This window comes from Felis catus, chromosome A3 (genome assembly GCF_018350175.1).
Source record: "Felis catus isolate Fca126 chromosome A3, F.catus_Fca126_mat1.0, whole genome shotgun sequence".
NCBI classification, from domain to species: Eukaryota; Metazoa; Chordata; class Mammalia; order Carnivora; family Felidae; genus Felis; species Felis catus.
The window spans coordinates 23,366,830-23,394,718 of record NC_058370.1 but is presented as its reverse complement, the minus strand read 5'-3'; the positions used below and the strand labels follow the sequence as shown (position 1 = coordinate 23,394,718).

The 27,889-nt window shown below is 42.0% G+C and overlaps 1 protein-coding gene and 2 non-coding genes across 9 annotated transcripts in view; 2 read left to right on the top strand and 1 right to left on the bottom strand.

The window, feature by feature from the left end:
• Positions 1-27,663, top strand: part of PHF20 (PHD finger protein 20) — a 170,320-nt gene extending 142,657 nt beyond the window's left edge. For all 7 annotated transcript variants that reach the window (XM_006929809.5, XM_006929808.5, XM_045053678.1 and 4 more), the window contains 6 exons: positions 13-191; positions 8,019-8,118; positions 11,008-11,203; positions 17,114-17,519; positions 19,506-19,689; positions 25,098-27,663. In XM_006929809.5, the coding sequence (XP_006929871.1) occupies positions 13-191; positions 8,019-8,118; positions 11,008-11,203; positions 17,114-17,519; positions 19,506-19,689; positions 25,098-25,240 (1,208 nt within the window). In that variant the 3' untranslated portion in view covers positions 25,241-27,663. The remainder of the gene's footprint in view (positions 1-12; positions 192-8,018; positions 8,119-11,007; positions 11,204-17,113; positions 17,520-19,505; positions 19,690-25,097) is intronic.
• LOC111559913 lies at positions 8,480-8,586 on the bottom strand. The gene has a single exon (XR_002741382.1). It is a non-coding gene; the product is annotated as a U6 spliceosomal RNA (small nuclear RNA).
• On the top strand, positions 15,979-16,083 carry LOC111559938. The gene has a single exon (XR_002741404.1). It is a non-coding gene; the product is annotated as a U6 spliceosomal RNA (small nuclear RNA).
• Positions 27,664-27,889: the final 226 nt, after the last annotated feature.

The window sequence follows — 27,889 nt, the reverse complement described above, 5'->3', positions numbered from 1 at the left end:
TTTTCCTCTCAGAGGAGGATAATCTGAGTGAGTCCTCTTCTGAGAGCTTTCTTTGGAGTGACGAGGAGTATGGCCAAGATGTTGATGTGACTACCAACCCAGACGAGGAACTCGATGGGGACGACCGCTATGATTTTGAAGTGGTCCGCTGCATCTGTGAGGTTCAGGAAGAAAATGACTTCATGATTCAGGTAGGTAGAGCTTCCAGGAGACAGACGTTGAGAAACACAAACTAGTCCTTAGAGGGAATTTTGAGCGACTGCAGTTTGAGGCCAATAAACACAATAGGTCATGTTAGAAGCCTCAGCCAGATAGGCAGTAATAGCAGAAGCACTTGAGCTTTACTTTGTAGTGCAGCTTCCTCTGAATCTCAGACTGGTGTAAATAGCCCATTAGTAGACTAAGAGAAGACTTGAGATACCACTGAGTCTGAAAGTCTCCTGCTCTGCTTGGGGCAGCTGGGACCCACCAACGGGAAGAGGCTTGCCTGTGGTCACACAGTAAGGAGTTGAATAACAGGGATCCAAATCTCTGGAGTGGCAGCTGAATCTTCCTATGGTCCCTTACTTTCTCTCTGATATAAAATTTCTGTGTGGCCTAAAGAAATGGAGGCCAGTTTTATAACTTGTCTGTTTCTTATTCTTTATTTTCCTAACATTTGTATCTGTCATCTCCATCCCTGGATTTGCCTATGGGGTAGGCCTCCTCCGCTGCTTGGGGAGACCATCACTGGCCAGAACCTGCTTGCCTCTGGCCCTTCTCTTGCTCTTAATGACAGTTCTGGTGAAGGTGGCTGCTGTCTGGCTGACTCTAAAGGCTGTTATAAATACCCTGCGTGTCTTGGCAGCTGCCTGGACTGTCCATGGAACCTGAGTTTTTAAAGTAAGTCATGGTTATATTGGTTAGGATTCTTTGGTATTTGTTTTTGAATAGCCTTCATGGTAATCTCTGGGAATTCAGAGTACATGAATGGTTTCAAATAGTACCTTGTATTTATGACCTTTAGTAAGCCTCAGGTCAGTGGTTTTCAGACCTTTTCAACATCAGAACCCCTTTTCCTATGAATTCTTTCATAGAATCACAAAATGTCTAACAAGTTAAATGCAGTAGTTTTGAAAATTCAGAATAAGTCATCTTCACTTTTGAGTTCAGAAATGTGAATGTCATGCTTTTCCTTTTTTTTTTTTTAATAGCATGCTTTTCCCTATGAAGTCTCCTATGCCATCAGGGTTCTGAGTGACAGTTGCCAACTTGGAGCATTTCAGTGATTCAGTAGGTTTTCTCTTTTTGTGACATGGCCATTTGTATAGGTGACTCTTCCTAAACAGCAGGCTGTGTGGTCATTTTGGTTAAACAGAGATGGGAGGGAAAGCTTTGTTCCGAGTATAGCACAATAGTGAGCGAGCCTAGCAGTACAGAATTATATGTACTGGTGGGTTGTGTTGTCTTAGTCTTGACTTTAAGTTTGGAATACATTTGAATGTGCATTTTTTGTTTTAGTTTTGAAAAATAGACCTATTTTTTTTTTTAATTTTTTTTTTAACATTTATTTATTTTTGAGACAGAGAGAGACACAGCATGAATGGGGGAGGGGCAGAGAGAGAGGGAGACACAGAATTGGAAGCAGGCTCCAGGCTCTGAGCCATCAGCCCAGAGCCGGACATGGGGCTCAAACTCGCGGACCGCGAGATCATGACCTGAGCTGAAGTCCAACGCTTAACCGACTGAGCCACCCAGGCGCCCCAAATAGACCTATTTTTAAAAAGACACCCATTTGCAGAAGCTCAGTAGACTAGAACTTGAAAACTAATACAACATGGAAACTATTGTTTTAGTAGAATATTTTTTTAAGTTTGGTTTTTAAAAGGATGTTGAGGGGCGCCTGGGTGGCTCGGTCGGTTAAGCGTCCTACTTCGGCTCAGGTCATGATCTCACGGTCCGTGAGTTCGAGCCCCGCGTCGGGCTCTGTGCTGACTGACAGCTTAGAGCCTGGAGCCTGTTTCAGATTTTGTGTCTCCCTCTCTCTGCCCCTCCCCTGTTCATGCTCTGTCTCTCTCTGTCTCAAAAATAAATAAACGTTAAAAAAAAATAAATTAAAAAAAAATAATAAAAGGATGTTGATTGGGGAACCTAGGTGGCTCAGTTGGTTAAGCGTCTGACTTCGGCTCAGGTCATGATCTCACCAGCTCATGAGTTCAAGCCCCACGTCGAGCTCTGTGCTGACAGCTCAGAGCCTGGAGCCCACTTTGGATTCTGTGTCTCCCCCTCTCTCTGCTCCTCCCCCACTCATGCTCTGTCTCTCTCTCTCACTCACTCTCTCCTTCAAAAATAAACAAACATTAAAAAAAATTAAAAAAAAAAAAGGATGCTGATTGTTAGTTTTTATCTTTACTCTGTGGGCGTGTGCTCAGTTCTGGGCTTTGGAAGCCTGGTTGTGGTCTTCATTTGTCCATAGGAATCTTTAGTGGGTGAATAATGAAGGGTCTTCCTGGCAAGACTATTCTAGTTAATCAGTATAAGAGACCTGCTTCTGATTCACTGTACTTTTTCCATTGATTTTCCTATAAGTAGCAAGGATTAGAGGGGGTTTGGGCAGGGGGAGAACTTTGTGTGTCATTATGTGCTAAAGGAAGAAACTTACTTAGGTTTGGAGCTGTTGAGGCCATGCCAGCTGTTACAAGGCAGAGTCTGGAAGTGACTTCCATCTCCAACTTCCTAGGCTCTGCATGGTCATCTCCTAGCTCAGCTCAGCTCAGCTCAGCTCAATGCTTGTGACTTCCTGTCTGGTATTGTGATGATGAGCTCACTTCGGAACACCTTGGATTTTGCTGTGGAAGACTTTTCTGTGCTGTCTGCTTGCTGTCCAGCTGGTTTTATGGCATAGAAGGACAGTTTTGACTTCCTGTCATGAGCAATATACCTTTTCCACTCAGTAAGTTTAGCAAAAGGCATACATTAGGAAGGAGCTAACTGGAACAAATATAATTTAAACTTCATAAATGTATTCATTTACATGTGTTCATCACCTAGGAAGATGCAATAATTATTTTTTAAATAAATTTTTAACTTACATTGATAATTTGCACCACCCTAGAATACATTTAGAGTTAGTTATGTAGAAGAGGCATGCCTTACTTTAAAGGAATAATTTTCTCTAATCATTTTAATTACTTTATTGGTATTAGATTTTATTTGCCAGTGCTAATAATTTATATCATTGGGAGTTTAATAATCATGAATATTTGAGAAATCTTTGTGCCACATAAAAAATGAACATCAGGAAATCCATTTGATACTCAAATTATTTTAATTGCTTTAGGGCAGGTTTGGGCAAACTTTTTCTTAAAGGGCTAGGTGATAAATTTTGTAGGCTTTGAGGGCCATGTGGTCTTTGTTGCAACTACTCAGCTCTGCCTCAATCATGCGTAGGCATTATGTAATGAATGAACATGGCTGTGTTCATATGAGACTTTATTTACAAAAACAGGACTTGAACTGAATTTAGCCTCTGGGCAGTAGTTTGCCCTAGACTAATAATATTTGTTAGGTTATGTGCCAAACCCAGTAAAAATTGTGTAGCAGTTTTAAACAGAAGCCCATTTTAAAAGCTTTGTTTGTTTTAAAATTTATGTTGTTTATTTGTTGCTGGCTGATGCATTCACATAGTTCAAAGTCCAAAAGGTATATACATAGATATACAGAGGAAATCTGACCCCCCACTTCTCCTTCCCTCAAAGCAGCCCTTATCAACTTCTCATGTAGCATTCTGGAAACACTCTGTGACTAATCAAGCAATAACAAATATATTCTCTACATTTTTTCCCCTTTTTTTTGGTGTAAAATAACAAAATTTACCATTTTAAACCATATTTAAGTGTATGTGGCATTAGGTAAATTGGCATTGAGTACATTCACATTGCTGTGCAACTATCTTTTTTTTTTTTAAACACAAATGTTGTTTTATATGTAGTATTTTCAGTATCTTCTCATTTAACAATAGTTGAAGACTATTCCATTTTCAAACATAAAAAAGCTTTTTCATTTTTTTTAATGTTTTATTTTTTGAGAGAGAGTACAGGTGGGGGAGGGGCACAGAGAGAGAGGAGGACAGAGGATCCGAAGCAGGTTCTGCACTGACAGGCTTACAGCAGTGAGCCCGATGCAGGGCTCAAACCCATGAGCTGTGAGATCATGGCCTGAGCCGAAGTTGGACGCTTAACTGACTGAGCCACCCAGGAGCCCCTTCATTTTTTTTTTTTTTTTTTTATGGCTGCATAATGAATGGATAGATCATCATTTATTTAACCCTTCCCCTGTTGATGACATATAGATTGTTTCTAACCTTAATAGTAATGTAATGAATAATTTTTTGTAGGTGTGTCTATGAGACCAAGTTTTGGAAGTAGAATTCCTGGGCCACAGGTTATGTGCATGTCTAAATTTGACAAATGTTATTTTTTCTCATAGCAATATTATATAAACCCTCCCTGAAGGTTGTACCAAAGAACAGTCTTAGGAGCACCTTGTTCAGTACAGAGTATTATCAGACTTTATCTTTGCTTTTCAGATAAGTGAAAAAATAGTCTTATTGGTATAACCATTTTGTAATTTATTTTTAAATACACTTAAAAAAAAGTTTCGTACTTGTAGCATTTGGAAAATGCAGAAAATCACGAGGAAGAAGACAATTACCCGTATTATTTTTACCCCAGGGATAACTGCTGTTAATATTTTGGAACACACATATACATGTGCATATAAATGAAAATTATGTTCTATAAATAGTTTTTTATGAGACTAACACATTTATAAAAGTAGCAAGTGTTTATTATAAAAACTTCAGACAGTGCATAAATGTATACAGAATTAGTTGATATTTATAGGGGCATCTGACTGGCTCAGTCAGTAGAGCATTTGACTCTTGATCTTGGGGTCATGAGTTCGAGCCCCATGTTGGGTATAGATATCACTGAAATAAACTAAAAAAAAAAGGATTACTTGATATTTTTATGTAATCCCCAAACCTAGAAATGCTAATGTGTATTGCATATTATTAGTTGGGTTTATTTGAACATCTTTTTATTTAAGAATTAGATTTTTTTTTTAATGTTCATTTAGTTTTGAGAGAGTACAAGTGGGGCAGGGGCACAGAGGTAGACAGAAGATCTGAAGATAGCTGTTCACAGACAGCAGACAGCCCAATGTGGGGCTCAAACCCACGAACCGCGAGATTATGATTTAAGCCAAAGTCAGACACTTAACCGAATGAGCCACCCAGGTGCCCCTAAAGAATCTAATTCTTGGGGCGCCTGGGTAGCTCAGTTGGTTGAGCATCTGACTTCAGCTCAGGTCATGATCTTACCACTTGTGTGTTCACGCCCTGCATTGGGCTTTGTGCTGACAGCTCAGAGCCTAGAGTCTGCTTTGGATTCTGTGTCTCCCTCTCTCTCTGTCCCTCCCCCACTCGCACATTGTCTTTCTCTCTCTCTCAAAAATAAATAGACATTTTAAGAAAAAGATTTTTTTCCTTTGACTTGTCTGTTCATGTCCTTTATCCATCTTTCTGTGTATGGTTGGTTGTTTTCCTACTTGTTTTGTATAGCCTTTTTGTAGACACATTCTTGTATCAGTTGTGAGAAGAGTTAAAAATATTTGAATATTTGTACGTGCTTTGTCATCTTTTGACTTCGAGATTTTTTGAATCAACTATATCAAACTTTTGATGGCTTCTGAGATTTGAATAACAATTGTTTCCTCATTAGAAGTTCATAAAAATTTATAACAGAATTCTCTCATGGTTGATTCTGATACTTTTGAAGTTTCACTTATTTTTCTTAAAGCTGTATAAATATTTGAACCACCTGGAATTTTTCTTGGTATAAGGTGTGAGAGCTATGGCTACCCAGTTGTCCCAACACATGCCTCATTATTGAGATGTTACCTTTTCTTACTTTATTTCCATATGTATTTGGATTGCTTTTTTGGATTCTTCTTTTCCATTGATCCATCTGTTTATATATTGCTTGGACAATTCTATTTTACTTATTTTATCTTTGTAATATTTTTTAAATATCTGATAGGGCTAGTACCCCCTTTTATTCTTTTTTTTAACAAATTTCCTGGCTGTTAATTTTAGGATCAGCTTCTATCCAGTTCCACAGCTATTCATTTATTGCTTATTTTTATTATTTTTTAAATTTTTATTATTTTCATAAATTTAACCTAAGGACAAAAGACATCATTATGATGACTCTTGCTATCCAGGAATAAGATATACCTTACCATTGAATTAAGTCTTTGTGTCCTTTAAATAGTATTTTAGAATTTTCTTCATAGAGATTTTGCATGTTTTATTCTTAGATATTCTTGGATATCTTATCTTATATTCTGTTCTTAGATAGTCTTAGGTTTATTCTTAGATATTTTACCCTTTCTGTTATTATTCTTGTTCATTTCTAAATTTAAACTTCTAAAAATGAATGCCAAACCCATATGTAAAAAGTTATTTTGAAGTTTTCAACTTAACTATATTTGATTGAATTTTAGTGAACCCTAGTTCTCAAGACACTTAAAAACTCATTGGTGAGACAGACTTTCATTCTTAATTCTGTTTTCTGCTACTAACTCCCTGTGTTATTGTGCACTCTTTACTTTCCCTCTCAGCCCTAGTTCCCTCATCTGTCAGTTGAAGAATTTGGATCGGTTCTGAATCTGTCTTCCAGCTTTGCTTCCAGCTATTGATTCTGATGCAGTTAGCCTTCTAGAGGATTCATATTTGCCCACGAAAGCCCTCTTGATGCCAGGGCCTGTCTGACTCCAAATAGATGAGGACTTTAGTTCCTTGTGGCTAGGCTGGTGGTCCACCCTCAAGGCCATGCTGGGAAGGAAGGAAGCTCATTGTCCACCTTCCAGAGCTGTCCACTTGGTTGGGTAGTTAAAGGCTTAGGGTCCTGATTTGAGATTGTATGAAGTGTCCTAGTATCTGATTTGGTATCACTTTTCCTTTCCATTCCCTCCTCTGGCTTACTATCCTCAGGCCATCCACACAACTCCCAGTGCTGCCCTCATTCATTGTCTGCTTCTTTCTTTCCCCCTTTGGCTCCTCCCCCTTCTTCTCCCCACTTTCCCTATAGCCCCTTACCCAAGTAAGGCAGTGGAGCCTCAGGGAAACAGAACTAGCTTTGCCATTAGCCAGGCCTGTGTTCTGACAGGCTTCTCTTCACCATTGCTTCTCTTCAGCTGTGTGACCTTTGGTAAGATTTAGAGAGAATAAACTTGAAGTGCTAACATGTGATTACTCCAGGAGCTAGCAAAGTAAATTAGGTTGTCCATTAGTAGTAGTAATAGGTGCCTAATACATAAAGGCTATGTGCTGGGCTCTGTGATGGGAACTTTTATATATATGACTGGTGATTCCTCACAAACAGCCCCACATGGTCAGTAGGAATAGTACCCGATTTTGTAAATGGAGAAAACTGAAGCCCCAGGAGGAGAAGTGACCTATGCAAGGTCATACAGCTAATGAATGTCTGAGCTAGAATTCAAACTTGGGTTTTGTCATTCCAAGTTAAATCTTCCTCTGAGGACTTGAACAGTTTTTCCTCTGTTCTCATAAAGCGATCAGAAAAGTGAAGCCTCTAGAAATGGAGAGAAAACAGTCGTTTTTGTAAGATCACACTATTTTATAGATCTAAAAATGATCTTCATCTGTGCTGTCCGGTGCAAAAGCCACCAACCTCATGTGGCTGTTGAGCACTTAGGATGTGGCTAATAGGACCAAGGAACTGAATTTTAACTTAATTTGTTAATTTAAATGTAAAGAGCCACAGGTGGCCAGTGGCTGCCATAGTGGCAGGCACAGTTGTAGATGAGGGGTTGCAGCTCAGCTCCTGAGTAGGTCAATTGGGAGTGCTCTCCCTCCCTGATCCTTCTCCTGCCCCTCCCCTTATAGTGGGTCTTATTTTTGGATAGAGGATACCTTCTGAGTTTAATTTTTATTGCTTCTTTAATTCTAACAGTGTGAAGAGTGCCAGTGCTGGCAGCATGGGGTCTGCATGGGATTACTGGAAGAAAATGTGCCAGAGAAATACACCTGTTATGTTTGCCAAGACCCTCCAGGTAGAGATTTCTGGAGTCAGGGATGTTAACAAATGTAGCCTTTTCCACAGCTGGCCGTGAAGCAGCCTGTCTGTGGTCTTGAGACTCATTTCTTCGACATTGGCTAGACTGACTCCTCCTTGCCCCTGCTGCTAGCTCACTTGGCCTGCTGTCCTGAACTTAGCAGTGAGAGAGTATGTGTGAAGCCTGTGGAAGGCCTGGCCTGGAGCTAGAATTATTTTTTTATTGTTATGAAAATGGTATAAGATCTATCCTCTTAACAAATTTTTAAGTATACAATACACTATTGTTTATAAACTGTAAACACAGCATTCTACAGCAGGTCTCTAGAACTTTTTCATCTTGCATGACTGAAACTCTAAAAATTGTGTAATGCCTTACAGATATGCGTGTCATCCTTGCTTAGGGGCCATGCCAGTCTTGTCTGTATTGTGCCAGTTTTAGAATATGTGCTGCTGGAGCAAGCACCTTTTCCTTTTATTGAGGGTTCATGAAGAGGTGGGCTCTGTCTTTGGCTTTTTGGGGCTGTTGGAGGTTAGGAATATGCCTCTGCTCCCTCTGGTGGCACCTGCCCTCCATTGCATCACCTGGAAGAGAGATCTGCCCTTGAGGGGAAGGGGAAAGGTATATATATAGTTGGTAGAGCTTGACTGCTACCCAAAGCAGTGAATTAATTCCTTAGCAGAATCAGTTAAGTTTCATTGTTCATGGCCTCATGGCTGGCCTGTGGCTCTTAGGTGCCCCTTTCCAGAAGTCTTAAATCTGTGGTTCTTGTCTTGCTGTCAGTGGAGTGGTTACATCTTCTCCCTTCACCACTGGTAAAGTTTCTCCCCTTGGCTCCAGTCCCATGATCCCCTTACAAGGCTAGACAGTGTTTAAGAGCCTCTACTTCTGTTGATTCTTTTAGTCCTATGAGGTGGGTCTGGTAGGAGCTCCTATTCCTGTTTTTACTTATGAGGAAGAAATTGGTGCCTAGGGACATGAATGACTTTCCCAATCTCATAAAGAAAATTGGAATTAGAACTGGCTTGTGGGACCAAATCTTGATTTTGTTGGTTGTGTAGGGAGGGTCTAGTCACCATAGTTTGTTTTCTAGCAAGTGTGTCCCTTTGGGACCTGATGACCTCAGTCATGGTACTGTATCTCCTTGTGCTGGATGAGTCTATAGATGGAGAGGAATCTGCCCACTTGCTGCTTTTTCCCGAGGAAAGAATATGGTCAGAAGATTAGTCTGTGAATCATAGAATACTATCCATGGGCAGGATCTCAGAGACCACTCAGTTTAGCCCTGATATTTGATAGGTGAGCAAATATAGGCCCAGAAGGAACATGAAGGGGCCAAGGTCAGTCAGCCAGATAATGCTAGATAGGAGAGGAGAACCATTGCCTTGACCTTTGTCTTGTAAAACAGGTGTTACTGCTCTGAATCCTGCTGCTCAGGCCCCTCCTGCAGCAGCTGCCTCTGAGAGGCCACACATAATCCCTGGGGCTCCTTGGCACTGTTTACAAATCTGTTTACTTTATTTTCTCTCACTCCTTCCCTCCGTTTCCCCCTTTTTACAAATCATACACACCATCTTCATCAACTCCTCTGCACTCCTTTGAACTTTTACAACTCTAATTGCCAACACTGCAAATAGACTCCTCCTTGAATTGAGTGCTGTCTTTTACATTTAAAGGCAGTGTTTGACTCTGCAGTGTCTTGGGCCAGGAGTTTAACCTAACACTTATTCTTTAAAGGTTACTTATAGATGTTAACAGAATCGAGGTGCATCCCTACCATGTGTTTTAGTAAAGCCAGAAAGAGCCCAAGGACCTTGATAGATATTACATGGGTTATTTAAGGGTTTTTATAGATAGTGGGAGGTAAAAATGCCTGTCTGGTTGAAATCTGTTCTCTAGGCTTTTGGAGCAGGAAACACCTGTCATGTATGGTTGTGTTTTCAGTTCTTCCTAAGGATCCCTGTAATGAATAAGATCACTGAAACCATCCAATTCATATGTCACTTTAACAGATGGGAAATGGAGGTTCAGAGAAGGGAGAGTGCCTGACTATTTAGTAAGGTGGTATGTGACAGTTGGAAGGAGGATTTGGACCTTGTTTTCATTTGATAAATCCATTTCAGATGTATTTTGCTAAATGCTGGGGTTACAACTATGAATAAGGTGCTTCTATTATTCTTGCTCTTAGTGGAGTTGGCACCAGAAACAGATGTCAGAATAAGTAAAATAAGCAAGAAGATGTTAGATAGGGATGAATGCTTTGGTGGGGGGGGGGAGGAGGAAGCAACCAGATAGGGAATGAGTAGGAGGCTTTTGAAGAGGCTTTCTTACTTTGGAAGATTACAAAAGGCCTCTCTGAGGAGGTGGAAAGATGCCAGTTCTGTGGCTTGGGGAATAGTACTCCAGACAGAGAGGATGTTAGGATAGAGATCCTAAGACTGAAAAGTGGGATATGTTCCAGAAACTGAAAGGAGGCCACTGTAAGGGTAAGGCAAGGAGGGCAGGAAGGAGCTGGGTGCTCTTGGCCTCATTAGGCCAGTGTTAGGGCTTTGGCTTTTCTTTTGTATGTAGTAGGAAGTCATTGAAGGCTTTAAATAGGAGAGGTAATGTTATGTGATTTAAATTTAAAGAGGTACCCAGGTTCCTACTCCACCTCTGGCCAGTTCTAGGAGTTCAGGAAATTTACATCTTACTGCTTTATCCCCAACCCCTATTAGGGAGCCTGGCATGTAGTAAATGTATATTGGTGCCAAGTAAATGTATATTGGATGAATGAATAAAATGAACACACCAATCCATCCTTCCAATAATTTATGTGATGATTGTACAATGATGCAGTGGTTTCCATCAGGCCATGTATTAACTCTCTTATTGTCACTGCTTTAGGTCAGAGGCCTGGCTTCAAGTACTGGTATGACAAGGAGTGGTTGAGCAGGGGACATATGCATGGCCTGGCATTCTTAGAAGAGAACTACTCCCACCAGAATGCCAAGAAGATTGTGGCCACCCACCAGCTTCTTGGAGATGTGCAGAGAGTGATCGAGGTTCTGCATGGCCTGCAGCTCAAGATGAGCATCTTACAGTAAGTGCGGCACCTGCAGCTTTGGGGAGGAGTCACATCTGACATCGTGGCGGGGGAGGGCAGGATAAATTTGAAAAATTGGAAAGACACAAAATCAGTGATAAGACAAATGAGTTTGAGATTTGAGACCTTTACTAAAAATTCTCAGTTACACGATAAACATTTTTTTGAAAAAAAAAATCAACCATATACAGGTATAATTTACATATAATTAAGTTTGCTAATCTTAAAGGTTCATTTAGGGTTCTTTTTTTAATTATGTTTTGATGTTTGTTTATTTTTGAGAGAAAGAGACAGAGTGGGAACAGGGGAGCGGCAGAGAGAGAGGGAGACACAGAATCTGCAGCAGGCTCCAGGCTCTGAACCGTCAGCACAGAGCCGGACACAGGGCTCAAAACCACAAACTGTGGGATCATGACCTGAGCTGAAGTTGGATGCTTAACTGACTGAGCCACCCAGGCAGCCCTAGGTTTTTTTTTTTAATGTTTATTCATTTTTGAGAGAGAGAGTGTTTGTGTGCCTGCATGCCTGTGGGGCAGGAGCAGGGAGAGAGGGGGACAGAGGATCCAAAGTGGGCTATGTGCTGACAGCAGAGAGCCCAAGTCAGACTTGAACTCATGAACCATGAGATTGTGACCTGAGCCGAAGTAACCGATTGAGCCACTCAGGCACCCCAAGGGTTCATTGAGTTTTGACAAATGTATAGACCCTTGTAACCACCACCATTATCAAAATATGGTGTATGTATATATAGTTTAGTTTGTTTACTATTTTGCTGTACAGTTCTGAATTTTCTTTTTTAGTTTTTTTTTTTTTTTTTTTTTTAATGTTTGTTTTTGAGAGAGAGAGAGAGCATGAGCAGGAGAGGGGCAGAGAGAGAGGGAGACACAGAATCTGAAGCAGTCTCCGGCTCCGAGCTGTCAGCACAGAGCCTGATGTGGGGCTTGAACTCATGAACTGTGAGATCATGACCTGAGCTAAAGTTGAACGCTCAACCGACTGAGCCACCAGGCGCCCCCTGAATTTTTTTTATTGTGGTAAAATATACATAATATAAAATTTACCATCTTAACTTTTTAATATACCGTTCAGTAGTGTTAAGTACATTCACCTGTTGAAACCAATCTCCATAACTCTTCATTTTGCAAAAATGAAACTTTGTATCTGTTAAACAACTTCTTACCATTTTCCCTCCTCCCAGCCCCTGATGACTGTCATTCTACTTTGTGTGTCTCTGAATATGACTAGGTACTTCATATAAATAGGATCCTATAGTATTTGTCCTTTGTGAGTAGCTCATTTCACTTTGCACAGTGTCTTCAAAAGTTCATCTGGGGGTGCCTGGGTGGCTCAGTTAGGTGTCCGACTTTAGCTCAGGTCATGATCTCGCGGTTTGTGAGTTCGAGCCCCACATTGGGTTCTGTGCTGACAGCTCAGAGCCTGGAGCCTCCTTCAGATTCTGTGTCTCCCTCTCTCTGCCCTCCCCCACTCGCACTGTCTTTCTCTTTCTCTCTCTCAAAAATAAATAAACATTAAAAAAAATATAAAAAAGAAAAGTTCATCTGTATTACAGCCTGTATCAGAATTTCCTTCCTTTTTAAAGGCTGAATGATACTCTATTGTATGTAATACTGCATTTTGTTTATCCAGTCATCCTAAACACCCTTGACTGGTAAACAAAGTAAAATTGAAAGCTGCTGGAAAAGACCATGTTGGCAGGCCTGCTCTCCAGCATAGTGGTTGCTCAGTAAGTATTTTCTCTTCATGGTTTGCTCATGCAAAGAAGTTTTAGGTGTTCTGGTACTATGCTTCTGGCTTTTAGTAGCCAGAAGTTTGAGGAGCTAAACTAAGTGTGAATCCCCTTCTGTGGTTGCACTCTATGTGTTAGATGACCCAAGTTCATGTAAGCTCTGAGAAAGACATATCACTCTTACTCGGTCTGTTGGCTTTTATAACTTACCCCCACTTTACCAAATAGGTCATCTGGGGCCTTGCATGGCACAGCTGCTCTCCCATGACTTCCAGGGGTAGAGTCCCGTCTAGAACTCCAGGCCTAGCTCCTGTCAAGTACTTGTCCTAACCTTTCTAATTGTCTCTCAGTGGTTTCATGCATTTTCTTCCAGTATCAGCACAGTCTGTGTAAGGGATTGATTCTATTGTCAAGAACTTTCTCAGGTTCTCCCATGAGCCTTTCCACAGGGGACCATCAACAATGACAAGCTAGTGCCATGAGTTAGACATGACAGGCCACTCCCCAACAAGGTTTCCTTTGTGCAGATTAGTCCTAGAGGCCCTCAGCATCAGGCAGAGTGTCAGAGCCCTGGGATGGTAGAACTTTCTCTTGTATTCTGGTGATTCTGGTGCACAGAGGCCTAGCTTCAAGAACTGGAATGACAGATGAGCGGTTGAGCAAGGGCACATTCAGACCTGATATATATTGATTTGGGTAAAAGCAAAGGTTCTATAACAGGAATCCCCCAAATAGAGGCTAAAACAAAATGGAATCTTCTTTTTCCATAATGAACGGTCCAAGAGTAGGCAAGGTTCCAGATCAGGTAGATGGCCTTTTTCCAGGATTCCATCTGTGGGCCTGGGGACTTGGGTTCCTTCTGTCTTATTGCTCTGGCATTCCATTGGGGTTCTTCTCATCTGCATGTTTGAAACAGCCTCACCTGTACCTCAACTGTTCAGCCCCCAGGGGAAAAGAAAGACAGGAGAGAGCAGGCAGTTTTCATGGACGCACCTAACTGCAGGGAAGGCCAGCTATGTGCTCTGTTTGAACCCTGGAGTGAGGATGGAGGTGGGGTTAAGAGAATGGGGAGGTAGTTGCTGGGGGAAGTTAGCTGTCACTGTGATAGTATCTGTTGAGGTGAACTGAATCAAGTGATAGCCCTGGATTAAGATGTCAGCGACAAGCTTTTCCCTCACATTTTATAAAACCAGAAAGCTTTACCCCATGTATACCAAATTAATTTCTTCTTAATGAGATGCCAGAAATCGAGGCAGGTAGAAGGTGGTCCATGTGCGGTCCTGGAAAGCCTCAGGTTATGTTCATGATTATAAACTGTGTCATATTTCTTTTCACTTGAGGTTTCAATCAGATGGTGTTCTCTTTCTTCTTACTAAATGCCATTGCTCCTTACCCTAACCCATATCCCGGAACTTTCTCCCTTCCGAATCTCTGATCCCTGAATCATCTTTTTAAAAAAATTTTAAGTAATCTCTATACACAACATGGGGTTTGAACTCACCCCTGAGATAAGGAGTCGCATGTTCCACTGACTGAACCAGCCAGGCGCCCCCTAGATCCTTCATCTTTATAGCAGTGACTTTGTACTGGAATTAAATCTGACTTCTCCTAGCAATTCACAAGAGGGTATAGGGTGATCTTGTTCATCATTATATGTGGAGAAAAGATCCTGGGGGCGGGGAGGGAGGTGATCCCAGTATGTGTACACATGGATAGTCTCTGTTGTCACAAGCTCTAGGTCTTCATTCTCAGAAATACTGTTCCTAAGTGGCCTGGCAGGTTTATTATTTTCAAATGCAAAACTCAGTAACTTCAGAGCATTTGTTGTCATTTAAAAAGTGACATGTGGCTATACGTACCATCTTCATGATTGACAGGGTGCACAAAGAAAGGCCAGGGTTATCTTTGTGTGGAGTAGTAGCTGGGGTTTTAGGTCTTACCTGGGAGGGCAAAAATTCTAGGGAGGAGGAAGCAAAGACTTGTGATTTTCATGCAAGAGAAGGTCTATATTGTGGCTTATATGCTCCAGTTAACAGATTTCAGACTAAGTACACTTGAAAGTTAACAGTGATCCTCATTTTTCCTGATGCAGTTAGGATTTCAGAGGTGTGTCTGGTATCTTGGATTCCTGGTACAGGCTGTGATACCCCCTTGGGGGCGATCCAGGGACCTAGGCTGCCTTGATACTCTCGTCATTTCCTCTCCTTCCCCAGTGGATAGAAGGGGTGTTGGTGATTGCTGGAGTGGGAGAAGTGAGAGAGGTTAGTTGTAGCTCTTTGGGAACAGAATGTTAGGTTCTGTAAGATCACTCTGGTCTATTCCATTTGTGCAGGAAGGCTTCAGTCAAGTAGGTGTGGAGGGGTACCCATATATGGAGTTGCTGATGAGTTAAGTTTGTGATTTTCTGCTGATCTGGTTTCAGTGTTTTTCAGTCGGGGGCTGGGAAGACACTGTTGACTATATGGTGGGATGATTCTTCTTTATCCCAATCATGTAGGATTGTTCGAAGCATTCTAGAATGTTAGGCATTCTCGGATTCAATGAACTAAATGTCAGTAGTACCTGTCAGTCATTGTGGCAATTAGAAAGGTCACTTCACATATCTGTCCATCTCTGAACCAAATAGGAGTAGGTAGCACCTGTCTGTGTCTTTGTTTCCAAACGCTCCCTAGAGGGCACTGCCTTCCCAGCCAGGAACTCTGGGAACTGATGGGTCTTATTCAAGAAATCCACTGTTGTGTTTTCCTTCTCTCCCTCCTTCCCTTCCTTCCTTTTTTCCTTCTTTTCATTTAATGATCAAAGGTAATAATAGAAATTTTGGGTAGTAAAGAAGAGGTAAAAGGTGAAGTTTATCTAGGGTAGTGGCTTTTAAACTTAAAATGTGTATCCCGCAGTAAGAAATACATTTTAAATTACTCACATGTATAAAATTGAAACTAAAATTTCACAGGACAGCTACTCTTTCTTAGAATGGTACACTCTGATATTTTATATTCTGTTTTTCTTTTTTCTATGATTGATTATGATGCTCGCTTCGGCAGTATATAGACTAAAATTGGAACCATATGGAGAAGATTAGTCTGGCCCCTACAAGGATAATGCATAAATTCGTGAAGCACTGCAACTGATTATGATCCAATAGATTAATGACCCTCTATTGGTTCAAAACTAAAACAGTGAATGATTCTGGAAGACTAAAGTGATAACACAGTTTTAGGTGCACATACATGTAGGCAGGGCTTTCAACAGATTCTCAAAGGGACGTGTGGTTCAAAAAAGGATCAGAATCCCCTGTTCGTTTGTTCTTTCTTTCTTATTTTTTTAAAACATTTACTTATTTTTGAGAGAGAGACAGAGTGCAAGTGGGGGAGGGGTTAGAGAGAGAGAGGGAGACACAGAATCCGAAGCAGCCTCCAGGCTCTGAGCTGTCAGCACAGAGCCTGATGTAGGGCTTGAACCCATGAACTGCGAGATCATGACCTGAGCTGAAGTTGGACGCTTAACCGACTGAGCCACCCAGGCACCCCAGAATCTCTGTTCTTTAACAATAAGGTTTGCTCCTTGGGATGGTGAGAATAAAAGATTTTAGAAAAGTTAAAAAAAAATTATTAACAGCTTTTATGTAGATGACTTTGATTCCTACCCCCTTGCCCCGTCATCAGTGTATTTTTGTAACCGAGTGCTATTGCACACCAGGGTTATCATGCCTACTTATTAATAAGTTAAGGTTATTTTTAGTAACCCACATTTGAAGAGTACTTTGCTGCCAACAGAGTACTTTTATTTGAATTAATTCACTTAATCTGTATCAAATTCAGTGACTAATGGCAGATAGAGGGTTAGTCTAGTTCTGCAGAGGAAGGAATGGGAATGAGTCTGGCTGAGTGACTCATCCCAGCTGCACTGCTAATCAGTGGTTGAACTGAAATCTAGTCAGGTCTTCTGACTCCAAGTCCAGTCTTACTCACTGTGAGTGAGTCCACAGTGGGAGCTTGCCTGCAAGTGGTCTCCTCAGAGACCATGGATTTATGTTCCTTTTTGCTTGGCAAATGGTGGCTTGTGGCCAAATGGCCCAAGTGGGAACTCCTCTTCCTATTGGGAGAAACCCCTGTAGTGGTCCCAGGTACTCTAGAGCCCTTTCTATGTTTCTCTCCCAACAGAAGCAGACAGCATCCTGATCTGCAGCTGTGGTGTCAGCCTTGGAAACAGCACTCAGGGGAGGGGAGACCTCATTCCAAACACATCCACGTTACTGAAGCCAGGAGCAAGGAGGAAGTCCCAAGCTATAGAACTTTGAATGGGGCAGTGGAGAAGCCCTTGCCCCTGCCCCTACCCCGGTCTGTGGAGGAGTCCTATATCACCAGCGAGCACTGCTATCAGAAGCCCCGCGCCTATTACCCTGCTGTGGAGCAGAAGCTGGTGGTGGAAACAAGGGGCTCTGCCCTCGACGATGCAGTCAACCCCCTCCGTGAGAACGGTGATGATTCTCTTTCTCCGCGTCTGGGCTGGCCTCTAGACCAAGACAGGAGTAGGGGGGACAGTGACTCCAAATCTAGCTCCCTAAAGGTATGTGGTTCACATGTATTTGTTCTTTTTTTTTTTTTTTTTTTAATGTTTATTTATTTTTGAGAGAGACAGAGACAGAATGTGAATGGATTAGGGACAGAGAGAGAGAGAGGGAGACACAGAATATGAAGCAGGCTCCAGGCTCCAAGCTGTCAGCACAGAGCCCGACGCGGGGCTCCAACTCACAAGCCATGAGATCGTGATCTGAGCCGAAGTTGGACATTTAACCGAATGAGCCACCCAGGTGCCCCCACATGTATTATTTGTTCTTAATTTAGTGTATGAATGCTTGAGTTCCCCTCCTTAGGGTTCTTTGGGAGAAGTTTGTTGTAAAATTGTTTTTAGTCTAAGATTGTATTTAAATGTGCTTATCGTAGGTATGTTTTTGGTCTGTAAAAATGGGTGCAAAGGCAGGAGAGACCAGGTAAACCAGAGATCATTGATTGCAGGAAATGTCCACAAAACCACATAATCACTAGGGTTTGGGGGTGGAGATGGGAAGAAGCAAGGAGAAAAGGGTTGATTGGCACTTGATAAATGGAAGTAAGTTAGGAAAATGAGTTTTTTCCTTAACAGGGTTTACATTGTAATTCCACCTTGCTGCTGATTCTTAGCATGAGCAAAGGATGAGCCAAGTGTTTTGTTAAAGTATAAGGTTTTCAGTACAATTTTGTGATAGCTTTACTTTGACATTTAACTTTGTAGCCTTGACATAAGAAGAGTCCATTTCGTCAGAATATTTGCTGCTTTCATCACCTTTCCCAAGAATACCTCTCAATTTTTTGTTATTTAAGTCATGCTCTTCTAGAGCCTTTTTGTGTTGTCCTGCTCGTGTTATCATCTTTAACTATTCACTGGTGTTATTCTGTCCTGTCCTCAGTTGGTCAGTAGGGCTTTGTGTAATTGGAGAGCTTCTCCATCCTTGTTATCCTTCCTTTCAGACTTTACCCTGTGGTTGGCATCACCAGCTTTAGATGTGTTAGTACATACTGCCAGGTGGGGCATCCTAGATTATAAGCCCCTCAAAGGTGGGCATTGTACCTCATTCAGCCTGTGCCCTTGCCAGTGTCTAAACAGTGCTGGGCAAGGCTCGTGAGACCCAGTTTCAAGTCTGAGCTTAGACACGTACTGTGTGATACATGAGCAGGTCACTTTACCTCCTTGGATATGTCTCCTGTGGGAGAGGCCAGTGACTGTGTCCTCTCCATTATTGTGCAGTGTATCTGTGAAAAGCTCTCAGCACAAAGCTTTGCATAGTCAGCTCTAAATAAATATTAGCTAGGCTGTATTTCATTTCAAATGAATGAATGTATGAATGAATGAATGAATGGTTGAGATCACAAACCCCAGAGAAAGTGTGATCCTGAAGACTAGGCAGATTTCCTAGAGATAGCTGCCCCATAATAAAAAAATGAGAAAATACTGGGCCTAAGCAAGACAACTATGATTAAAAATCTCTTTCATTGATGGCAAGCTGACCTTAAGCCAGCACTGTGTTTTATAAACCTTATCCTGTTTCATTCTCATGAACCTTTAAAATAGGTTTTACTACTTCCATCTTTCCTGTAAGGTAACAGAGGCTCAGAAAGGCAGAAGAACTAATCCAGGCTCACACATTCAGCAGGACATGGAACGAGGACTTAACACCGCTTTGATTCCTGCCAACTAACATACTAACCCCTGTCTGCACCCACCCTGCTCTACTCTAACCTCAGGGCTCTAGAGCCATTCCGTGAGGCCTATTTCAGACTGGGGCATTGGGCCAGTCACTGGGAAGCAGCTATGAGGCCTTGAGGCCCGTGCTGCCTTGTGGTGTTTGCGATTGGTACATGCTTCTGCCTGGTGTGCAAGACAGGAGGAGAAGGAGATAGAGATTTGGAATATTCAAGCTGCAACTGGTTTTTCAGATGGTTGCAAACACTGGCTGTTTGAGAAGGGACTGGGAACTGTCTCCACTCAGTAACTTAAATGCCATTGCATTCCTAGGTGAGGGAATATGTCTCCAAAAAGGTCCTACCTGAGGAAGCCCCGGCTCGGAAGCTGCTGGACAGAGGAGGAGAGGGGCTGCTGAGCTCCCAGCACCAGTGGCAGTTTAACTTGCTGACCCATGTGGAATCTCTTCAGGATGAAGTCACACATAGGATGGACTCCATCGAGAAGGAGCTGGATGGTAGGACTCCTTCTCTGGCTCTCCACAGACAGCTGTATTCTTGCCTCCTTTCTTTTCAGTCTCATCCACCCCCATCCTTCTCTCAAGATGGGCAAGCTTTACTTTTAGTATTTACCAGGCACTGCTAAGGTCTGTGTGATATCAGGAGGCCTCCTTCACTTACCCAGTGCCTTCTGCAAAGCAGAGTGCGAAAGAGTGCCTGGACTCTCTGCAGGCCGTGTGCGATCTGAGCAAACCTTTGCCAACCAAGTTCTGTGAGGAATTTCAACTTTGACTTAGTAGAGGTTTTGGATGTCTTTGAGGATTAATCTGAAGAAACCTTTTATTTCAGCCTTTCATAAAAATCTAAAATGAGGCCTTTCTTCTTTATCAGTAGAGATTTAAGAACTTGACTCAGTCATTTGGGTAGCCTCTGGGTATTTCTCCCAGGTGTTAGTGGTAACAGATGGGCCTTGTCATGATAAATAAACTTGATCAAGTTCAGACTTTTGATCCCTAGAATGTCACCAGCTTGGTTTTTGAAGATAGAATTCCTTCTTGATAGTTCACTTATTTCTTAATTTTTTTGTTTCAATCTTAAAATGGAGCCAAATTTAAAAATAAATATTCCCGGGGCGCCTGGGTGGCTCAGTCGGTTAGGCGGCCGACTTCGGCTCGGGTCATGATCTCGCGGTCCGTGAGTTCGAGCCCCGCGTCGGGCTCTGTGCCAACCGCTCAGAGCATGGAGCCTGTTTCGGATTCTGTGTCTCCCTCTCTCTGACTCTCCCCTGTTCATGCTCTGTCTCTCTCTGTCTCAAAAATAAATAAATGTTAAAAAAATTTTAAAAATAAATAAATAAATATTCCGTTTGAGGATTCTGAATATATTGTCTACTGTTACTATATTGGGGACATAAAACTACTTTCATGAAATAACTCAGAAAAATACCATATGTTATGCAAGCTAGAGTCATGAGGGCCCATAGGTCAGGGCACGTGTATGGCTGAGGCCCTGCCAAAGAAGTGTGTGAGGGGAAACAGGAAGGCTTTCTGGAAGTCTTGGGTGTGAAGTGGAGCCTTGAAGAGAGTGAGGTTTTCTGCTGGAGAGGGGGTGACTCGGTGGGTGATGAAAGGACTGGCTTGACTGGGAAAGGGTTACCCTGTTGGAGGAAAGTGAGAACTCTATGCCTTTATGCTTCTTTCCTGCCTCTGAGGCACTCCTGAGGAACTAGGAATGGGAGACTAATTCAGGGTCCCTTCTGAGGGCATTTCTGAAGGGGGAGTGTTTCTGTCTCTTTTACTCCTAAAAGGTTTTCTTGGGTTCCTTAGAATTGTAACTGATGCCACTGTCTGAAAACCTTGCTATTTGCTAGTTAAAAGAGGATTAAATGCCAGACTAGAAATTATGGGTTTTGAGAGAATGGCAGTAGGAGTGGTTCTGGGTCCCTGGATTAGCACTGTGGAAACAGGGAGAATGTTCTGTTGCCAGAGGAGCCTGGCCTTAGAGCAGACATCAGAGTTTACCCACTTCTTTTTTTTTTTCTTTTTAAAAAAAATTTTTTAAGATTTGTTTATTTTTGAGAGAGAGTGTGATCAGGGATGGGGAGAGAGAGAAGGAGACAGAATCCAAAGCAAGCTCCAGGCTCTGAGCTGTCAACACAGAGCCTGATGTGGGGCTCCAACCCATGAGCAGCAAGATGACCTGATCCAAAGTCGGACGCTCAACTGATGGAGCCACCCAGGTGTCCCAGAGTTTACCCACTTCTTACTCACTGACTTGCTGTTCCCACCCAGTCTTATGGCCACTGTGGTGAGAAGGATAAGCCTGGACTCCCTTCTCTGACCTGCTTGAGGGCCTCTTGTGTGTCCTGCTGATCTGGGGTCACATACTCTGTTCTTGTTCTGAAACTCCAGGCTCTGAAGTGTGAAAATCAATTATAATTCTTAAAGACTTTATTCAGACAGACTTTTCTATTGTATTTTTATCAGAATCCTATTTTATTTCAGCTACAGTAGAGACAACTCTTCAGTTCATCCAAATACCATTAAGATAAACTTAGCTTTTATAAGAATTTGGATACAGTATTCCTTTTAAGAAGTAGCCTCGTAAGCTATTATATTGACTAATTTATACTTTTAAAAAGTTATTGTGGCTCCTGGGTGGCTCAGTCGGTTAAGCGTCCGACTTCAGCTCAGGTCATGATCTCACAGTCCATGAGTTTGAGCCCCGCGTCCGGGCTCTGTGCTGACACCTCAGAGCCTGGAGGCTGCTTCAGATTCTGTGTTTTGCTGTCTCTCTGCCCCTCCCCTGCTCATGCTCTGTCTCTCTCTGTCTCAAAAATAAATGAAAACATTAAAAAAAAAAAGTTATTGTTTCAGTATTAACCATAGCTTAATAATTTAGTAGTGTAAACAGTTGTAAACAAAAGATTTTTAATGATCATGAAAATATTGAATCTTTTAGGATGAGCAATACTTTCTTTAAATTTTTTTTTAATGTTTGTTTATTTCTGAGAGAGAGACAGAACGTGAGTAGGGGAGGGGCAGAGAGAGAGGGAGACCCAGAATCCAAAGCAGGCTCCAGGCTCCAAGCTGTCAGCACGGAGCCTGATGCAGGGCACGAACCCACAGACCACGAGATCATGACCTGAGCCAGAGTCGGATGCTCAACCGACCAAGCCACCCAGGCACCCCAGCATGAGCAATACTATTTTAAGAAAAAAAATGTTACCTTAAGGAGCATTGGCCTCTATCTGGATGGTCTGAGAGAGTGTATTTGAAATGAAACTTTACCTGTGTGACCTCCTGCATTGCTTAGAATCATTACATTGCTGAGAAGCTATTGAGCTTCCTTAAAAGAGAAATGGGGTGATGGTCCAGAACACAGTACAGAAAGAAGACTGGCCTGCTGGATGTTGGGCTCCAGAGAAGATACTAGTGGCTACTAATATGTACAGTTCTGGGTCTGGTCTTCAGTCCTGCAGATCTAGAGAGAAGGCTTCGACCTTAGGGTCTCTAAACCCTCCTCTTCACCAAGCTCAGAGAATACTGAGTAGCCTAGAGTCTTCTAGTCTGGTGTTCTTTCTCCCTGTGCATGCCTCCCAGGTCACCATAGTGTTGGGGTATGTCTTTGGTGAACCTGGTACCAAATCTGAAGTAGTTACAAGACCATAAGAGGGGTCTCTCAGCAGTTGTAGGATCATCTTGTCAAGGAAGGATGGACTGACTGACATTCTGTCGGAATTGACGCAGCGAATCCTGACTGCCTTTTTTCTACACTCATCTAGATGGGCTCTTCCGGCATTGACTTTTGGCCTTTTTCTCCATTTATTCTGTTTATTCTCATGCCCTTTTGCTAAGCAGTCCCCTGTCTCCTAGTTTTTTGTTTGTTTGTTTGTTGTTGTTGTTGTTGTTTATGTTTGAGGGATGCAGAGAGAGAACACAAGCAAGGGAGGTGCAGGGGGAACAGAGGATCCGAAGCAGGCTCAGATGCTGACAGCAAATAAGCCCAGTGTGGGTTTTAAACCCACAAACCGTAAGATCATGATCTGAGCTGACGTTGGACACTCAACTGACTGAGCCATCCAGGTGCTCCCTTCTAGTTTTTTTCCTTAAAGACTTACTGATGTATTGAAATTGGTCACCATGGAGTTTTTCTTGCTCAGCAGGTCACTAGTACTCTCACATGACTTTGATCCTTTACTGTTGGCTTTCAAGTTCATGTCTGAGAAGGCAGTCTTATTTTTCTTATTTTCAAGTCCTTGTACTTGTTGGGATGAAGGGGAGGGACCGTTTCTCCTTCTTGGAATCCCCAAATACCAACAAGAAATCAGAGGGTGGTAGGTGAGCTCTGTGAAGCCCGAGCAGTCAGTGGGGCGCTTTGCTAGGCTGTTCCCACTGCCTTTGTTGAGTGCCTACTATGTTTCAGGCATAATTGAGTGTTAGGGATATCGTGGTGAGCAAGGCAGACTTGGCCTCTGCCCTCATGGAGTTTGATCTTGTGGTAGAGGTAGGTATTAATTAAATTATCCCATTACATATAATTATAAACCATGGTAAGTACTCCAGAGGAGGAGAACATGTGATCACACAGCGTTCTTAACCCAGCGACCAGATTCAGGGGGTAGAGTTGGGGAAGATTTCTTTGAGAAGTAACTTATAGGGAACAAAGAATTTTGAAAGGTGCGAAGAAAGAAGGAGGGCCAAATCTGAGGATGAAAAAGGATTATGTGTGAGGCTGTAAGCTACATCAGGAACAGGCACTGGGTGCATCTTGCTCTTTCTGTACCTTTGGCTCAAGGGTCCAGAAAATGCTCAGTACAAGTTGATTTATGAACTAGAAAGGCTCCAGGCAAGCTAGGGTGAGCACAGGGCCTCCCTGGAGGGGCTGGCTTCATGTCAAAGATGTATGGTTCCAATCTGGTCTCTCCCCCAAATGCCTGAGCTTCAGGGAATGGGTTGGGGAAGAATAAACGTCTTCTATAGAGAAATCCCTGCTCTCAGAGGCAAGGCAGCTTTTTAGGTATTGAACCAATACAATCAAGATCATTAGTAATTGGACATATTACATTAAATACTTAGAAAATAAAATCAGAGTATTCTGTGCTACTGATGATAAGAATATGAAGCAAATCAGAGCTTATAGTGATGAAAATAGACCTTTTCAAATCCCTTTAGATCTTCATTTTTCTTTTTTCTTTAAATTTTCTTTTAAAGTTTATGTATTTAGAAAGAGAGCACATGTGCTAGTACACACAAGCAGAGGAGGGACAGAGAGAGAGGGAGAGAGGATCCCAAGGAGGCTCCATGTTGTCTAGCACAGAACCTGACGTGGGGCTTGATCTCCTAAACCTCAAGATCGTGACCTGAGCCAAAACCGAGTAGGATGCTTAACTGAGCCACCCAGGCGTCCCCTAGATTCTTATTTTTCTTAACAGGAGGCTAAAACATTAGGATCTCTGATGTCCAATGAGGGAAAGCCTTATAAATAATGGGGAGTAACACTGAGAAAGGTGGGTTCTTTAAAGCCTTCTAGACTCCAGAGCTACACTAATACGGTAGTCACTAGTTATATGTGGCTATTGAATTAATTAAAATTGAATAAAATTTGAATTTAGTTACACAGTTGTACCAGCCAGGTTTTAAGTGCTCAGTTAGCTACATGTGGCTAGTGGTTACTGTATAGACAACACAGACATCAACCATTTCCACTGCAGAAAGTTCTATTAGACTGTGCTGCTCTGAAGCATTTGAACCTTGTCCTAGGGGTAATACTTTGTAGAGAGGGTGTAGAGTCAGTGTCACCTGAGTGGTCCTCCCTCCTTGCCCCCTGTGAGTAGTAGATGGGAGAGGGTGCTGAGATTCTTGCTGATGTTCTTACAGATGAAGTGTTGGGAACTCACTGGGTCTTCTCTCTCTTCTGCCTACAGTGTTGGAGAGTTGGCTGGACTACACTGGGGAATTGGAGCCCCCAGAGCCGCTGGCCAGGCTTCCACAGCTCAAACATTGCATCAAGCAGCTGCTGATGGACCTGGGCAAGGTGCAGCAGATCGCACTCTGCTGCTCAACATGAAACTGGGCACCCAGAACTAGTGGGGGCACAGTCCTGGGGCACCTGCAGGAGGAGCTTTGCATATTTAAATAAATAAACCTAGCATGCCGAATGCACGTGACACCGACTGACTTCAGGGATCTGGGCAGGGTTGTGATGGACATTGGACAAAGGGGCCATTTTGGCTGCTGGAGGGCAGGGCACTCTGATCTTGAAGCCTACCAAGAAGGTGGCAAATAGACTCTTGGGATTCCCTTCTGTGCACATCGTTGAATGGAGAGTGAGTGAGTCTTTTTGCACAAACTTCACTTGAAATCGTGCCACTGATAAATGGAATGAGAGCCAAAAAAGTTTAGTCGGAAACAGTTGTAAATTCAACTTGCAGCTTATTTAATTGACTTTTTTGTCAGGGTGGGGCACATGCCAAACCTTCTGGTTTCTACCTGGCATGGATTTAGGCAGCAGGCATCATTTACATTGTTCCAGCTTCATGAGAATGTCGTGACTTCACATTCTGTGGAGGTTGGGAGGGAGCGGAGGCCTTGGCTGCCCTGCCTTCTCCTTAGGACTCTTCTTCACTTTTCTCACCACATGTCTTGCATGACTTCATGGTACCGGGGACAAGTTTTGTATGCTTTTACCCCAGAGTTGGCTGGGTTGTGTCTTTTGTAGCAGAGCCCATACAGCCTGTGGAGGAACTAGAATCTCGCTGTAATAATCTAGGAGGAATTCCAAACTGAAGCAGGCAGGGTCTGGAACCCGAAGGACAGTGTTTTCTACCCACTTCTTAATATTGACAGCTTCCCAGTTCTATTTAATGTCCAAAAAATGGTTCCCAAAATTTTGAACACTTTTCACTGTAAAGATTTGTTACAAAGGATGTGGTTTGGGGAATTACCTTATTTTATATTGTTGTAAACAAACTTCAGATTCTACATGTGCCGCTTTTCTCCTTCCCAGAAGGGTGTATGTTCAGTAGTTGACGTTTTCAGAATTGTTTTAATATACTTTAACACTTTAGATTTCCTGTTTATATTTTTTTGTGAGGTCAAGGTGATTATGCTGCTTAAGGTCCAGGTACAGTTTGTACCTTTTGAGACAATATTTGTTAGTCTTGCAGGTTACTGTTCCACCTGTAATTGCTATATTGTTTTGTTTTTCCTTGCTAGACAAAGTTAAAGAAAACGTTCCATGCTTTGAGGAAATGACCCCTTTCACCATTTAGTTTACTTATCACTAAAGGCAAAAATCAAAGCACAGTTGTCCATTAACACAAGTTAATTATGGGTTTATGAATCTGTAATGTTATATGCTGCAAATATTTACTATGTAAACGTGAAGTAGCCATTATCTCTATAGCAATGACAGTATCTCCAGCGACCTTCGGAATGATTAGGCCTTTAAGGCACATAGGTCATTGTGGTCTTGAAGGCCTCTGTACCAAAATCTGTTTCAGGGAATGCTCTGTCCAGTGATTTCTTCACCATTTGATATAAAATGAATTTAGGACCAGTTGACCTGCTGTAGCTTATCCATCAGAGGGAATACGTGTGGCTGTGACATCTGTAGTAAAGCTGACGTGATTCCTCTACAAGAGGCTCTTTCCCATTGCTAACATTGGCGTTTCTGGTGGGGGAAGAAATGTTCAAGGAGTGTGCATGACATCTATATTTTGCATAATTTATCAGACAGCCACATTATAGAATTGTGTGTCTGAAAAGGGATGAAACAGGATGATTTTCTGTAGCCACAACTGTGAGGTATGATGACTGTTGTATTATTAGATTACTGATTTTTGTTTTCTGAAAATACATTTGAGCATCACATCTGGAGAAGCTACAACTTTAAGGGAGTCAATCTCATGTCTTTCTCAAAAATGGAAGCAGAAACTGAATTACCCTAATTTTGCCAAGTGGCTGTTACTGGGTCTATTGTTTAAATTTTGTAAAGGAAATAATCCCATTTCACTCATCATGACTTTTGTCCTTAGGAAAGCAGGGATGACTCCCAAGTTCTGATAACCTCAATGTGCTTCTCTAACTTAAAGCCATGTTGAGGGGCTCCATCCCCAATTCCTGGGTCAAGTTGAATTAACCCCAAGTTGGAGCACTGGAAACTGTTATTTGCAAAGATTACTGTTACCGTTTAGAAATATGTACACTACCTAAGTTTTCTTTTGAGAAAAACTATCCACCTATAAAAAATTGCCTTGACAAAAACAGTTCTGGTTTGACTAATCATTTTGTTTCTTTAAATGGTGTTATGCAAGGTGGACCCTTGATGAGCCAACATTGCACTGTGGATACATATCTATGTTTACGCGCTATTAGAACAGAAGGCGCTGTATATAGAAATGTTGCTTTGAAGCAATATTTGCAAAACATGCAAACTTCTGTATCTGTATTTGGAAAAAAATAAAACAGGTTTTTGTTGCTATGTTTCAATCATGTTACTATAAAGTTCTGTACCCTACTTTTAATGTGCATTACATAATTTTCTATAAACCTTACTTTTTAAAGGAAGTCTGCTTTTACACTGTAAACGGATTTATCTTCTGCAGGGAGGCAAATGCAAGCTTAAGATCCTAAATTCCAAGAAAGTATGCAAAAGAATTTTGAATTCATCTAAGGGTCTTTAATAATTTCAAAAGTAAAATGCCCCTACACCAGC